The sequence below is a fragment of the Ranitomeya imitator genome, chromosome 6, assembly GCF_032444005.1.
Source record: "Ranitomeya imitator isolate aRanImi1 chromosome 6, aRanImi1.pri, whole genome shotgun sequence".
Classification (NCBI taxonomy): Eukaryota; Metazoa; Chordata; class Amphibia; order Anura; family Dendrobatidae; genus Ranitomeya; species Ranitomeya imitator.
Window position 1 is genome coordinate 508540502 of NC_091287.1, and position 15216 is coordinate 508555717.

Here is a 15216-nt window from a genome sequence, read left to right on the forward strand (position 1 = left end):
TGGAAAATAAGTGTTCAGTATGGACTATGAACTTTACTGTTCGGGTTTGCACATCCCTATAAGGGATATTAAATTTGGAGAGAATAGCTCCTGTGTGGTCTGAATTTTGAGCAACAGGCAAATTCGAATGGTGCATTATCTGGTCATCTCTATTAAAGACTACAAAGCCCAAAAAGATCCTTAGGGAAAATCACAAGACTGTGCTGGGAGCTACAGCAGCAAGACAGCTGATGGAATTTTGTATTGTTTTTTTAACTTTCTTCCTGGCTCTCAAAATAATCCAGTAAATTTGTTGGATTTCTACAAATCAAACCATGAAAAATTCAGATACTAGTGAATCTGATCTATTGGAAAAATATGTGACAAATTTGATTCATTACCAATAGATACGCTCATCCCTACCTTTATCCTTTTTAGTGGCCTTTACACTGTTTAGAGCTAAATGGATTTATTTTGCAATCTGCTACATATTATACATAAGTAAGGAGTACTGTATATTAAAGGTAATAAGAAGTGTCTTAAAAAATCAAAACATCTTTATAACAAAAACATTTCTTAATTTATTGTGAAAATTTTGAAAATAAAAACCCTTCAGAATACATGGTTACTTTAGAAGATGTATACTTCCAGAAAATGCTGGTTTTGAATGTCACATTTTTTATGTATCTGTACCTATAATATTCATAAAATACATCATACACCCATACTTCATACAAGGATACTAAGAAATAACAATAGCAAACAAAGCTATGAAACCACTAATGGATAAAACATGTCTTTACATAGAATTTACTTTGCGTACCACTTTCTGTATAATCTTCATCGGTAGCATAATACTGCTGCTTTGTGTAATGAGAATTATTTGTGCTAAAAAAATTGTGTAACTAAATTTTGTGATGAAAAAAAAATACATGTAAACTATAGAAATAGTAGGATGTCTTGACTGTTTTTAGTAAATAGAGGTTAAAGTTGCAATATGGTGCAGTTTCCCTTAAAACATATATGTCCTACACCAAGAGTAGGAGAAGATACGTTTTGAGATCACATTGTTTTATCTGTGATTTAACAAATGGCTAAAGATAAACCTTTGAGGTTTCCGATTTTTCTTGCTTCATTGCTCATTTGTTCAATATCACCTTTGTGACACATTTTAGGTTAAAATTAAATGGTAGGTGCACAGTAAAAATTTCTGAAAATTGCGATGCTTTACTGTAAAAATCCATAGAAAAATCCAGAATTTTCTTATGTACATTTTTTTACCCCACATCTTTTTGATTATCGGGATAGTTGAGTCTTTATATCGATCAAATCGTCTGTAAAACTTATTGTCCATGCAATATACTTAATACATGTTTGCTTATGCCAATTTCTTGGATAAATCAATGAAAATGGTGATGATGATCATGAAGAACACGTCCTTATTGGATCAACCAAATGTTGAGTCGTTTGCTGAAATCCCAGCATCTCCAGTACTGAAGTCCTGCTTATAACATGGGATCGGCAATCCATACTAAACCGCTCCAAGCTGTGGATATACTGAAGGCCACATCTGACTTCAGAAATTTAACTGAAAAGAAAAACTTCCCGTATCTGTATGTCAGTCTTCTGCCCTTCTGAATTTAGAAGTCTGATGGTCGAATCATCATCGTTGTTGAGCGTAATGAGTAACTTGGACCTTTGAAATAATGCCACTTTATGCCATTCAATTTCCCATGATTTTGACCAGCGGTGTAATACATTCCATTAAGATTGGAAGGTCCACAGGCATCAAACCACCAACCTAAGTAAAGAGACAACATTATCACATAAGTCAATGCATTATAGTCTTAAATGTGCAAAACTCAAAAGGTAGAGATGAGCGGATTACGCGAAATTCAAATTTGCTTGTTTTATTCCCAAGAAATTTTGATTTGTGCAGAAGTCATTGAGAGGCATGGGGCTTTCATCACTTTTGGTGGGAATCAGAAGAAGATTCGACGAGGACCAATTCATACAATGCAGAAAAATGTTGTCCAGTGGTGGAATTCACCCGGAAATTAATCACAAAAAAATTATCATTTTTGAGGAATGAGGCCTTTTAGAAAATCCGAATAGAATTCAATTCCACTCCAATTTATTTTCTCAACTTTAGTTAAAGGATATGGACACCTTCAAAGGTATATTTTTACTTAAATGCATGCATTTGGGGCTAAAAGTAATTTATGTGATTGGGTTTCATTACCAATTTTGCTGTTCACTTTATTTTTTAGCTTCAATATTGATAGCACTAAATATCACTGGTCACTGAATGAATTACCTGAAAATTCATCCGTGAGTTTATACTGACAGGAGAGTTTGTAGCTGTCTTCTTCTGAGCTCCTCCCAAATGATCAGTGATCACAAACCACATCAAAGTGGAGATGAACATAAAGAAGCTGAAAGCAGCTCTGAAAGACAGAAACAAGCTACCAACTATCCCGTTAGAACCAGTGAGACTTAGGCTACGTTCACATTTGCGGTGTTGGGAGCAGCGTCGTTGACGCATACCGACGCATGTGTGATGCGCCCCTATCTTTAACATGGGGGGCGCATGGACATGCGTCGGTATGCATTGTATTGCGTTTTACGACGCATGCGTCATATTGACGCATAGACAGGGCGCAGAGGACGCTACTTGTAGCGTTTTCCCTGCGCCGAAATTCCTGCTCTGTACGATCTTATGACAACGCATGCATCGCAAAACGCTGCGTTGTGTACATGCGTTCTTGGTTGCGTCGCCGATGCTGCGCCCAACAACGCAAATGTGAACGTAGCCTTATTGGTTCTCAATGAGCCCATTCTGCTTCTGACATGTGCAGTGAAAAAAAAAAAGCCAAATGGGGGATTACGCAATGAAGACTGATTGAAAAAATTAATTTTAGCTAAAATAAATGTTACACAAGGTGACAATATCCTTGAAATTATTACTTTTATCTTGATCCACAATTATGCTGAGTTCACAATCCCCAGAATTTTTCATGTTGAACTACATAGTGGATGCTTTCCTGAAACGGAAAGTACTTGCAAGCAGCATAATACAAAGAATAGCAGGTTTACCCAGAATCCTTTGCAGTAGGCGGAGCTATGCAAATCATCTCTTTCCACCCCGGTCTAATCCACAGCGCTTGGAACCGCCAAGCGTGCAATGCTGCGGATTAGTTTCTAAATTTACACAGCCAACCAATTCCTACCTGTGGACACGTGTTTCGGGCTTTAGGCCCTCATCAGCACAGGGCTGGAATTGGTTGGCTGTATGGAGTGGGGCTCGGTGAGCAAGCGATACATATATGCTAGCCACCTTGGGGAGAGACCCAAGTTGGGCTAAATGTAGCGGGACGAAAGAGACCGAAAAGCCCTCTACTTAAAGGAAATGCATAGTGGATGCTTTCCTGAAACGGAAAGTACTTGCAAGCAGCATAATACAAAGAATAGCAGGTTTACCCAGAATCCTTTGCAGTAGGCGGAGCTATGCAAATCATCTCTTTCCACCCCGGTCTAATCCACAGCGCTTGGAACCGCCAAGCGTGCAATGCTGCGGATTAGTTTCTAAATTTACACAGCCAACCAATTCCTACCTGTGGACACGTGTTTCGGGCTTTAGGCCCTCATCAGCACAGGGCTGGAATTGGTTGGCTGTATGGAGTGGGGCTCGGTGAGCAAGCGATACATATATGCTAGCCACCTTGGGGAGAGACCCAAGTTGGGCTAAATGTAGCGGGACGAAAGAGACCGAAAAGCCCTCTACTTAAAGGAAATACATAGTGGATGCTTTCCTGAAACGGAAAGTACTTGCAAGCAGCATAATACAAAGAATAGCAGGTTTACCCAGAATCCTTTGCAGTAGGCGGAGCTATGCAAATCATCTCTTTCCACCCCGGTCTAATCCACAGCGCTTGGAACCGCCAAGCGTGCAATGCTGCGGATTAGTTTCTAAATTTACACAGCCAACCAATTCCTACCTGTGGACACGTGTTTCGGGCTTTAGGCCCTCATCAGCACAGGGCTGGAATTGGTTGGCTGTATGGAGTGGGGCTCGGTGAGCAAGCGATACATATATGCTAGCCACCTTGGGGAGAGACCCAAGTTGGGCTAAATGTAGCGGGACGAAAGAGACCGAAAAGCCCTCTACTTAAAGGAAATACATAGTGGATGCTTTCCTGAAACGGAAAGTACTTGCAAGCAGCATAATACAAAGAATAGCAGGTTTACCCAGAATCCTTTGCAGTAGGCGGAGCTATGCAAATCATCTCTTTCCACCCCGGTCTAATCCACAGCGCTTGGAACCGCCAAGCGTGCAATGCTGCGGATTAGTTTCTAAATTTACACAGCCAACCAATTCCTACCTGTGGACACGTGTTTCGGGCTTTAGGCCCTCATCAGCACAGGGCTGGAATTGGTTGGCTGGCTCTCCTTTAAGTAGAGGGCTTTTCGGTCTCTTTCGTCCCGCTACATTTAGCCCAACTTGGGTCTCTCCCCAAGGTGGCTAGCATATATGTATCGCTTGCTCACCGAGCCCCACTCCATACAGCCAACCAATTCCAGCCCTGTGCTGATGAGGGCCTAAAGCCCGAAACACGTGTCCACAGGTAGGAATTGGTTGGCTGTGTAAATTTAGAAACTAATCCGCAGCATTGCACGCTTGGCGGTTCCAAGCGCTGTGGATTAGACCGGGGTGGAAAGAGATGATTTGCATAGCTCCGCCTACTGCAAAGGATTCTGGGTAAACCTGCTATTCTTTGTATTATGCTGCTTGCAAGTACTTTCCGTTTCAGGAAAGCATCCACTATGTATTTCCTTTAAGTAGAGGGCTTTTCGGTCTCTTTCGTCCCGCTACATTTAGCCCAACTTGGGTCTCTCCCCAAGGTGGCTAGCATATATGTATCGCTTGCTCACCGAGCCCCACTCCATACAGCCAACCAATTCCAGCCCTGTGCTGATGAGGGCCTAAAGCCCGAAACACGTGTCCACAGGTAGGAATTGGTTGGCTGTGTAAATTTAGAAACTAATCCGCAGCATTGCACGCTTGGCGGTTCCAAGCGCTGTGGATTAGACCGGGGTGGAAAGAGATGATTTGCATAGCTCCGCCTACTGCAAAGGATTCTGGGTAAACCTGCTATTCTTTGTATTATGCTGCTTGCAAGTACTTTCCGTTTCAGGAAAGCATCCACTATGTATTTCCTTTAAGTAGAGGGCTTTTCGGTCTCTTTCGTCCCGCTACATTTAGCCCAACTTGGGTCTCTCCCCAAGGTGGCTAGCATATATGTATCGCTTGCTCACCGAGCCCCACTCCATACAGCCAACCAATTCCAGCCCTGTGCTGATGAGGGCCTAAAGCCCGAAACACGTGTCCACAGGTAGGAATTGGTTGGCTGTGTAAATTTAGAAACTAATCCGCAGCATTGCACGCTTGGCGGTTCCAAGCGCTGTGGATTAGACCGGGGTGGAAAGAGATGATTTGCATAGCTCCGCCTACTGCAAAGGATTCTGGGTAAACCTGCTATTCTTTGTATTATGCTGCTTGCAAGTACTTTCCGTTTCAGGAAAGCATCCACTATGTATTTCCTTTAAGTAGAGGGCTTTTCGGTCTCTTTCGTCCCGCTACATTTAGCCCAACTTGGGTCTCTCCCCAAGGTGGCTAGCATATATGTATCATGTTGAACTAGACACATAATGTAATAGTGGCGGCAGAATGTAATATGTATCTATGTATATGTATATATATATATATATATATATATACATACTGTATACATACATACAGAGGGGGAAAAAAGTATTTAGTCAGCCACCAATTGTGCAAGTTCTCACAAGTAAAAAGATGAGAGAGACCTGTTATTGACATGAAAGGTATACCACAACTACCTATGACATTTAACACTTTTTCACAGGACTGTATATACAGTGTATGTACAGTCGTATATATACAGTCGTGTGAAAAAGTGTTTTAATGTTTCAGATCACCAAATAAATTTAAAAATTAAACACAGATTACACGAGTTATTACAAAACGTTTTTTTTAAAATGAAGTTCTTTATTATTAAGGGAAAAAGAAATCCAAATCTACAGGGTCCCGTGTGAAAAAGTGATTCCCTCCCCCCCCCCCCGCCTTAAAATATAAATTAACTGTGGTTTATCACATCTTTTGGAAGCTGAATTCAAACCCCCTAGCTACATGCAGGCCTGATTACTGCCACAACAGTTGTCATTGAAGACATAACTTAAATATGAGCTATCTGACAAAGTGTAGTAGACCAAAAGATCCTCAAAAGCTAGATATTATGCAGCAATCCAAAAGAAATTCTGGAACAAATAAGAAACAAAGTAATTGCTATCTATCAGTCTGGAAAATGTTGTAAATGCATTTCTAAAGCTTTCTGACAACAGCGAACCACAGTGAGAGCCATTATACAGGCTCTAAGTCAAGACTAAGGCTCGTAACGCGTAGACCTGGTATCCACCATGTTATTTTATACTATCTTCATTTTTTTGTTTTTCGCCATATCTAAATAAATGTGATGTTTTATATGTAAAAAAATATTTTTTTGTGGTTGCTGAGTTTTTCCACAATTTTTTCCACTTCTAAACTCAGCTGTGCTTCTCCTACCAACACAGGCGCCTTTTCTGAAATGTTTGCGTTATCTGTTTTCTACTCACAGCACTTTCTAATTATGCAGGAGGTTACACCAGGGGAACAAAACTCTCTGTCATACATCTCACAGTGTGAAACCTGTTTTAAGTTATGGTGAGGGCCCGTTTCTTTTTCTGCTGTGTTGATATCTGCTTCTGATTGGTCAGCATCATACAGGGAGATGCTGACCAATCATAAGCAGATATCAACACAGCAGAAAAAGAAACGGGCCCTGCGCTGCGACCGTCTCTGCCGATGGCATCTTTTATTTTATACTGAATGAGCATGTCACTGCTTTTAATCACTTCACGGTTTCCAAACCCTAAAGCAGTTAAAAGTAGGAACATAAGGCTACTTTCACACTAGCATCGTTTGGGATACGTCGCAATGCGTCGTTTTGGGTAAAAAACGCATCCTGCAAAGTTGTCTGCATGATGCGTTTTTTCACCATAGACTAACATTAGCGACGCATTGTGGCGCATTGCCACACGTCGCAACCGTCGTGCGACGGTTACGTCGTGTTGTGGTGGACCATCCAAACAAAAAAACGTTGCTTGCAACGCTTTTTTAAGCTCCTCCGACCCCACCTCCCCGCAACTCACAATGTGGCAGTGGATGCGTTGGAAAAATGCATCCGCTGCCCCCGTTGTGCGGCGCTTCCACAGTATGCGTCGGTACGTCGGCCCAACAGACTGCGACGGGCCGAGTACGACGCTAATGTGAAAGTAGCCTAAGACAGAACATTTGCACCACAGTCTCATCTTGACTTTACTGTGCATTAAATTAATTTTACAGGGTGCTTTTTCAGGCCGATTCTGGGCAAAAATAAGAAAGTAAAAATATGTTTTATGTTTTACAATGTTTCTAACTTTTTCCTTTGCTTCCTGAACTTTCAAATTTAGATTAATACCAATGGTAAAAAATGAGTGTCCTGATGAAAAAAACGTTACAATGTTTCTACTAAATCCAAAGGGACCTCATTCAAACCCCATGATCCAGGCTCCCAGTCTCTACTCTTTCATGTGGAATTTTATTCCAATCTAATTCATCTAAATTGACAGAATATAATTTATTTTCTTGGCAATGACAAATGGCTGTCTGCTGTGGAAATTAATTTATGTGTGCACTGTATGCGAGCAGTACCCAATGTGTTAGGGAAATATCATTTGGACATGTCGGCACGGATCTCCTGGATAATCCGGTTTGGATTCCATCTTCTAAGGTAACACTTCACAGTGAAATCCTTGGAGAAAGAATTGTATCACATTATTTGGCATCTTTTTGTTTTCTTCTAATTCATTATGTCTCGATTGCACAATAATGGCGATTGGACCGCCAGCAAGAAAAAGAAAGCTTAATCCTTCCGAGCTGTGAAGACATCAGTTTACAGCTTCTCATAGTGAACATATTTATGAGATTAAGCCGATATAGATAGATGTTGGATATTTTTTTGGCTTACAGATTTCTGAGCGCCTTCATGTCATGTCTATCAGAGCCAGGCCTGTCTCCAAAGGGATTAAAACATATTGTAAAAGTTGTGAAGGTTTTTTTTTGGCATTTGCAGAAGAACAAGTGGTGCGAATGGTATCTGATGGCCATTAATCTCCGTCTGTCCAAAAAGCGGAAAGTCACCAGCAGCCTTTCTCCTCATTAGTTCAGACATACAAAATACCTGTCAAACAGCTATTCATTCATACACATGCACACTTGGCTCAGAAGAGCGTGCATGTGTTCTTAATAGGGATATGGGTATAAGGCACTGGCAACCACCTCCGGCAGCAGCTTAAAGTACTTGTCCAGTTTGAGGCTGAAGTCCACCATCGGACTGCAGACATGTGAATCCTCCCAGCACACAATTTGTTTAGAGGAGGAGTTATGCTCTGAAAATGTAAGGTTCCTTATTATGGGGTCTCTCTAGACCCTAGAGCATACTAAATGTGGTATTTAAAAGATGTAAAAAATCCTTAAATTCATGTCACTGCCCATCTCTCCGGCCCGTCCGCTCCTCACCGTCACCTGCTTAGACCTCACTCCATCTTCTGTTTCCCTGCCACTCCCTCTGGAGGGTTCTACATAAGCATGTGGAAGTTCACAGCGTCATGACATCATGACTTGTGCAGTGATCGTAGGCGTTCATGTGCAGAACTGGCTGCGTGTGAGAGGCTTATAAAGGTGGGGAGTCTGAAAATGCCGCAAGGAGTGCAGAGGTGGTGGTGAGTAGCAGAGGAGCTGGAGAGAGCGGTATAGTGAGTATGAGGGTGCAGTCACACGGCCATATAACACAGACAACGATTGCATCGCAATGTACGGACTGGTGGGCGGCTCTCTGGACCCGAGTGTGATAGCTGCATAGAAGTACGTGCTCTAACACTCGGGTCAGGAGAACTGCAGGTTAGTCCGAGAACTGCAATGTAATTGTCGTCTGTCTGCACATTAAGAATAAGGATTTTTTTAGCCTTTTGATGGTCCTTTATGGCCACTATTTTCCCTAAACCTCGCATAGGCAAAATGCAACAAATCCATATTTGTGCAAGGGCAGATTTTGGTAGAATTCAATTCTACTCGATCTCATTCACCCCTCTCTTCCTACCACTATTATTTCTTTTAAAATTCTGATATCAAATCAGAACCAGGGATTCAAGCTTCAGGAGGCTAATTTGCATATTCCAGGTGCCTTCTGGGAGAAGCGAAGTCTCCCTAAGCTAGAAGATCGTTGGGTACAGCCGGGACCAGCTGCTTCGAAAGCATCACCAAACCAGGGATTCAAGCTTCAGGAGGCTAATTTGCATATTCCAGGTGCCTTCTGGGAGAAGCGAAGTCTCCCTAAGCTAGAAGATCGTTGGGTACAGCCGGGACCAGCTGCTTCGAAAGCATCACCAAACCAGGGATTCAAGCTTCAGGAGGCTAATTTGCATATTCCAGGTGCCTTCTGGGAGAAGCGAAGTCTCCCTAAGCTAGAAGATCGTTGGGTACAGCCGGGACCAGCTGCTTCGAAAGCATCACCAAACCAGGGATTCAAGCTTCAGGAGGCTAATTTGCATATTCCAGGTGCCTTCTGGGAGAAGCGAAGTCTCCCTAAGCTAGAAGATCGTTGGGTACAGCCGGGACCAGCTGCTTCGAAAGCATCACCAAACCAGGGATTCAAGCTTCAGGAGGCTAATTTGCATATTCCAGGTGCCTTCTGGGAGAAGCGAAGTCTCCCTAAGCTAGAAGATCGTTGGGTACAGCCGGGACCAGCTGCTTCGAAAGCATCACCAAACCAGGGATTCAAGCTTCAGGAGGCTAATTTGCATATTCCAGGTGCCTTCTGGGAGAAGCGAAGTCTCCCTAAGCTAGAAGATCGTTGGGTACAGCCGGGACCAGCTGCTTCGAAAGCATCACCAAACCGCGCGCCTTACGGCGCGCAAATTTTTGCCTGTAGGACATTATTGCAAGAGAGCTTGGCTGAGTAGATTACACAAGAAGGAAAACACACAGCAAGTCAGCAGGATCTAGGAGCAACATGGCAGATGTGACAACCTACATGGTGAGCTGCAGCATGTGCTACATGTTCACAGATCGACCAGAAGAAGAATCCAATTTCACTTGTCAGAAGTGTAGACTGGTGGCCCTTTTAGAAGAAAAGGTGCGGGGTCTGGAAGAAAGAATAGCAACTTTGAAACTCATCAAAGAGAATGAAGACTTTCTAGACAGAACAGAAGCATCTCTACTGGTCACAGAAGGTGCAAAAAGTGTCAGAGAACCTCCAAAAGCAGATGAGTGGAAGCATGTGACCAAAAGAAGCAAGAAGACCATGGAGAAATCACCAACCACACAACTGAAGAACCGATATCAAATCTTTGTAGAGGATGAAGATGGCACACCTAAGAATGAAGCAATACCAGCAAGCAAAAAAGAAAAGGGCACACAGCAACAAGTGACAGCAAAAAGTACAGCCAAGAAGCAACGAAGAGTGGTGGTGGTGGGAGACTCACTACTGAGAGGCACCGAAGCAGCCATCTGCAGACCGGACATAACTGCAAGAGAAGTATGCTGCCTTCCAGGTGCGATGATCAAGGATGTGACCGATAGGATACCAAAGCTCTTCAGCTCCAAGGACGTCCACCCATTTCTTCTGATACATGTTGGCACCAATGACACGGCAAGGAAGGACCTACCGACAATCTGCAAGGACTTTGAAGAGTTGGGGAAGAAAGTAAAGGAACTGGATGCACAGGTAGTTTTTTCTTCTATCCTTCCAGTAGACGGGCATGGCACCAGGAGATGGAACAGGATCCTTGATGCAAACAACTGGCTAAGACGATGGTGCAGACAACAAGGATTTGGATTCCTGGACCACGGTGTGAATTACTGGTATGATGGACTCCTCGCCAGAGACGGACTACACCTCAACAAACCTGGGAAACACACATTTGCCAGAAGACTCGCTACACTCATCAGGAGGGCGTTAAACTAGAAGAAGAGGGGACGGGAAGAAAAACATTAGACTTGAACAAAGACGACCCAGGAAAACATACTCAGAAGGGAGGTAAGAACATTTCTAAAACAATTCACAGTGAGGAGATTGGAACAAAACAAAATCCTCTAAACTGCATGCTCGCAAACGCCAGAAGCCTGACAAACAAGATGGAAGAACTAGAAGCAGAAATATCTACAGGTAACTTTGACATAGTGGGAATAACCGAGACATGGTTAGATGAAAGCTATGACTGGGCAGTTAACTTACAGGGTTACAGTCTGTTTAGAAAGGATCGTAAAAATCGGAGAGGAGGAGGGGTTTGTCTCTATGTAAAGTCTTGTCTAAAGTCCACTTTAAGGGAGGATATTAGCGAAGGGAATGAGGATGTCGAGTCCATATGGGTTGAAATTCATGGAGGGAAAAATGGTAACAAAATTCTCATTGGGGTCTGTTACAAACCCCCAAATATAACAGAAAGCATGGAAAGTCTACTTCTAAAGCAGATAGATGAAGCTGCAACCCATAATGAGGTCCTGGTTATGGGGGACTTTAACTACCCGGATATTAACTGGGAAACAGAAACCTGTGAAACCCATAAAGGCAACAGGTTTCTGCTAATAACCAAGAAAAATTATCTTTCACAATTGGTGCAGAATCCAACCAGAGGAGCAGCACTTTTAGACCTAATACTATCTAATAGACCTGACAGAATAACAAATCTGCAGGTGGTTGGGCATTTAGGAAATAGCGACCACAATATTGTGCAGTTTCACCTGTCTTTCACTAGGGGGACTTGTCAGGGAGTCACAAAAACATTGAACTTTAGGAAGGCAAAGTTTGAACAGCTTAGAGATGCCCTTAATCTGGTAGACTGGGACAATATCCTCAGAAATGAGAATACAGATAATAAATGGGAAATGTTTAAGAACATCCTAAATAGGCAGTGTAAGCGGTTTATACCTTGTGGGAATAAAAGGACTAGAAATAGGAAAAACCCAATGTGGCTAAACAAAGAAGTAAGACAGGCAATTAACAGTAAAAAGAAAGCATTTGCACTACTAAAGCAGGATGGCACCATTGAAGCTCTAAAAAACTATAGGGAGAAAAATACTCTATCTAAAAAACTAATTAAAGCTGCCAAAAAGGAAACAGAGAAGCACATTGCTAAGGAGAGTAAAACTAATCCCAAACTGTTCTTCAACTATATCAATAGTAAAAGAATAAAAACTGAAAATGTAGGCCCCTTAAAAAATAGTGAGGAAAGAATGGTTGTAGATGACGAGGAAAAAGCTAACATATTAAACACCTTCTTCTCCACGGTATTCACGGTGGAAAATGAAATGCTAGGTGAAATCCCAAGAAACAATGAAAACCCTATATTAAGGGTCACCAATCTAACCCAAGAAGAGGTGCGAAACCGGCTAAATAAGATTAAAATAGATAAATCTCCGGGTCCGGATGGCATACACCCACGAGTACTAAGAGAACTAAGTAATGTAATAGATAAACCATTATTTCTTATTTTTAGTGACTCTATAGCGACAGGGTCTGTTCCGCAGGACTGGCGCATAGCAAATGTGGTGCCAATATTCAAAAAGGGCTCTAAAAGTGAACCTGGAAATTATAGGCCAGTAAGTCTAACCTCTATTGTTGGTAAAATATTTGAAGGGTTTCTGAGGGATGTTATTCTGGATTATCTCAATGAGAATAACTGTTTAACTCCATATCAGCATGGGTTTATGAGAAATCGCTCCTGTCAAACCAATCTAATCAGTTTTTATGAAGAGGTAAGCTATAGACTGGACCACGGTGAGTCATTGGACGTGGTATATCTCGATTTTTCCAAAGCGTTTGATACCGTGCCGCACAAGAGGTTGGTACACAAAATGAGAATGCTTGGTCTGGGGGAAAATGTGTGTAAATGGGTTAGTAACTGGCTTAGTGATAGAAAGCAGAGGGTGGTTATAAATGGTATAGTCTCTAACTGGGTCGCTGTGACCAGTGGGGTACCGCAGGGGTCGGTATTGGGACCTGTTCTCTTCAACATATTCATTAATGATCTGGTAGAAGGTTTACACAGTAAAATATCGATATTTGCAGATGATACAAAACTATGTAAAGCAGTTAATACAAGAGAAGATAGTATTCTGCTACAGATGGATCTGGATAAGTTGGAAACTTGGGCTGAAAGGTGGCAGATGAGGTTTAACAATGATAAATGTAAGGTTATACACATGGGAAGAGGGAATCAATATCACCATTACACACTGAACGGGAAACCACTGGGTAAATCTGACAGGGAGAAGGACTTGGGGATCCTAGTTAATGATAAACTTACCTGGAGCAGCCAGTGCCAGGCAGCAGCTGCCAAGGCAAACAGGATCATGGGGTGCATTAAAAGAGGTCTGGATACACATGATGAGAGCATTATACTGCCTCTGTACAAATCCCTAGTTAGACCGCACATGGAGTACTGTGTCCAGTTTTGGGCACCGGTGCTCAGGAAGGATATAATGGAACTAGAGAGAGTACAAAGGAGGGCAACAAAATTAATAAAGGGGATGGGAGAACTACAATACCCAGATAGATTAGCGAAATTAGGATTATTTAGTCTAGAAAAAAGACGACTGAGGGGCGATCTAATAACCATCTATAAGTATATAAGGGGACAATACAAATATCTCGCTGAGGATCTGTTTATACCAGATTTGCTATTTCATCCTTCTTCTCCACTAGATTTCTAAAACTTAACATGGACAAAACAGAATTCATCATCTTTCCCCCATCTCACGCAACCCCCCCAACGAACCTATCCATTACAGTAAATGGCTGCCCACTCTCCCCAGTCCCACAAGCCCGCTGTCTTGGGGTAATCCTTGACACTGATCTCTCCTTTAAACCACATATCCAAACCCTTTCCACTTCCTGCCGCCTCCAACTCAAAAATATTTCACGGATCCGCACATTCCTAAACCAAGAATCTGCAAAAACCCTAGTCCATGCCCTCATCATCTCCCGCCTTGACTACTGTAACCTCCTGCTCTGTGGCCTCCCCTCTAACACTCTTGCACCCCTCCAATCTATTCTAAACTCTGCTGCCCGACTAATCCACCTGTCCCCCCGCTATTCCCCGGCCTCTCCCCTCTGTCAATCCCTGCACTGGCTCCCCATCACCCAGAGACTCCAGTACAAAAGCCTAACCATGACATATAAAGCCATCCACAACCTGTCTCCTCCATACATCTGTGACCTCGTCTCACGGTACTTTCCTGCACGCAACCTCCGATCCTCACAAGATCTCCTTCTCTACTCCCCTATTATCTCCTCTTCCCACAATCGCATACAAGATTTCTCTCGTGCATCCCCCCTACTCTGGAATGCTCTACCACAACATATCAGACTCTCGCCTACCATCGAAACCTTCAAAAAGAACCTGAAGACCCACCTCTTCCGACGAGCCTACAACCTGCAGTAACCACCGATTGACCAAACCGCTGCACGGCCAGCTCTACCCTCACCTACTGTATCCTCACCCATCCCTTGTAGATTGTGAGCCCTCGCGGGCAGGGTCCTCTCTCCTCCTGTACCAGTTGTGACTTGTATTTTTCAAGATTATTGTACTTGTTTTATTATGTATACCCCTCCTCACATGTAAAGCGCCATGGAATAAATGGCGCTATAATAATAAATAATAATAATAATAATACCAAGGAAGGTGACGGGCACAAGGGGGCATTCTTTGCGTCTGGAAGAGAGAAGGTTTTTCCACCAACATAGAAGAGGATTCTTTACTGTTAGGGCAGTGAGAATCTGGAATTGCTTGCCTGAGGAGGTGGTGATGGCGAACTCAGTCGAGGGGTTCAAGAGAGGCTTGGATGTCTTCCTGGAGCAGAACAATATTGTATCATACAATTATTAGGTTCTGTAGAAGGACGTAGATCTGGGTATTTATTATGATGGAATATAGGCTGAACTGGATGGACAAATGTCTTTTTTCGGCCTTACTAACTATGTTACTATGTTACTATGTTACTATAAATACTGCATTTTATGGTTATTATATTAGGAATTTTTTTTGTTTTAATAATAATATTAATAATAATAATAATAA

General features: G+C 42.5%; 1 protein-coding gene across 1 annotated transcript in view; it reads right to left on the reverse strand.

The window, feature by feature from the left end:
• Positions 1-539: 539 nt before the first annotated feature.
• ANGPT1 (angiopoietin 1) overlaps positions 540-15216 on the reverse strand; it is a 435569-nt gene continuing 420892 nt past the window's right edge. Inside the window, exon 9 of the mRNA XM_069731774.1 lies at positions 540-1780. Coding sequence (XP_069587875.1) covers positions 1620-1780 — 161 coding nt within the window. The 3' untranslated portion in view covers positions 540-1619. The remainder of the gene's footprint in view (positions 1781-15216) is intronic.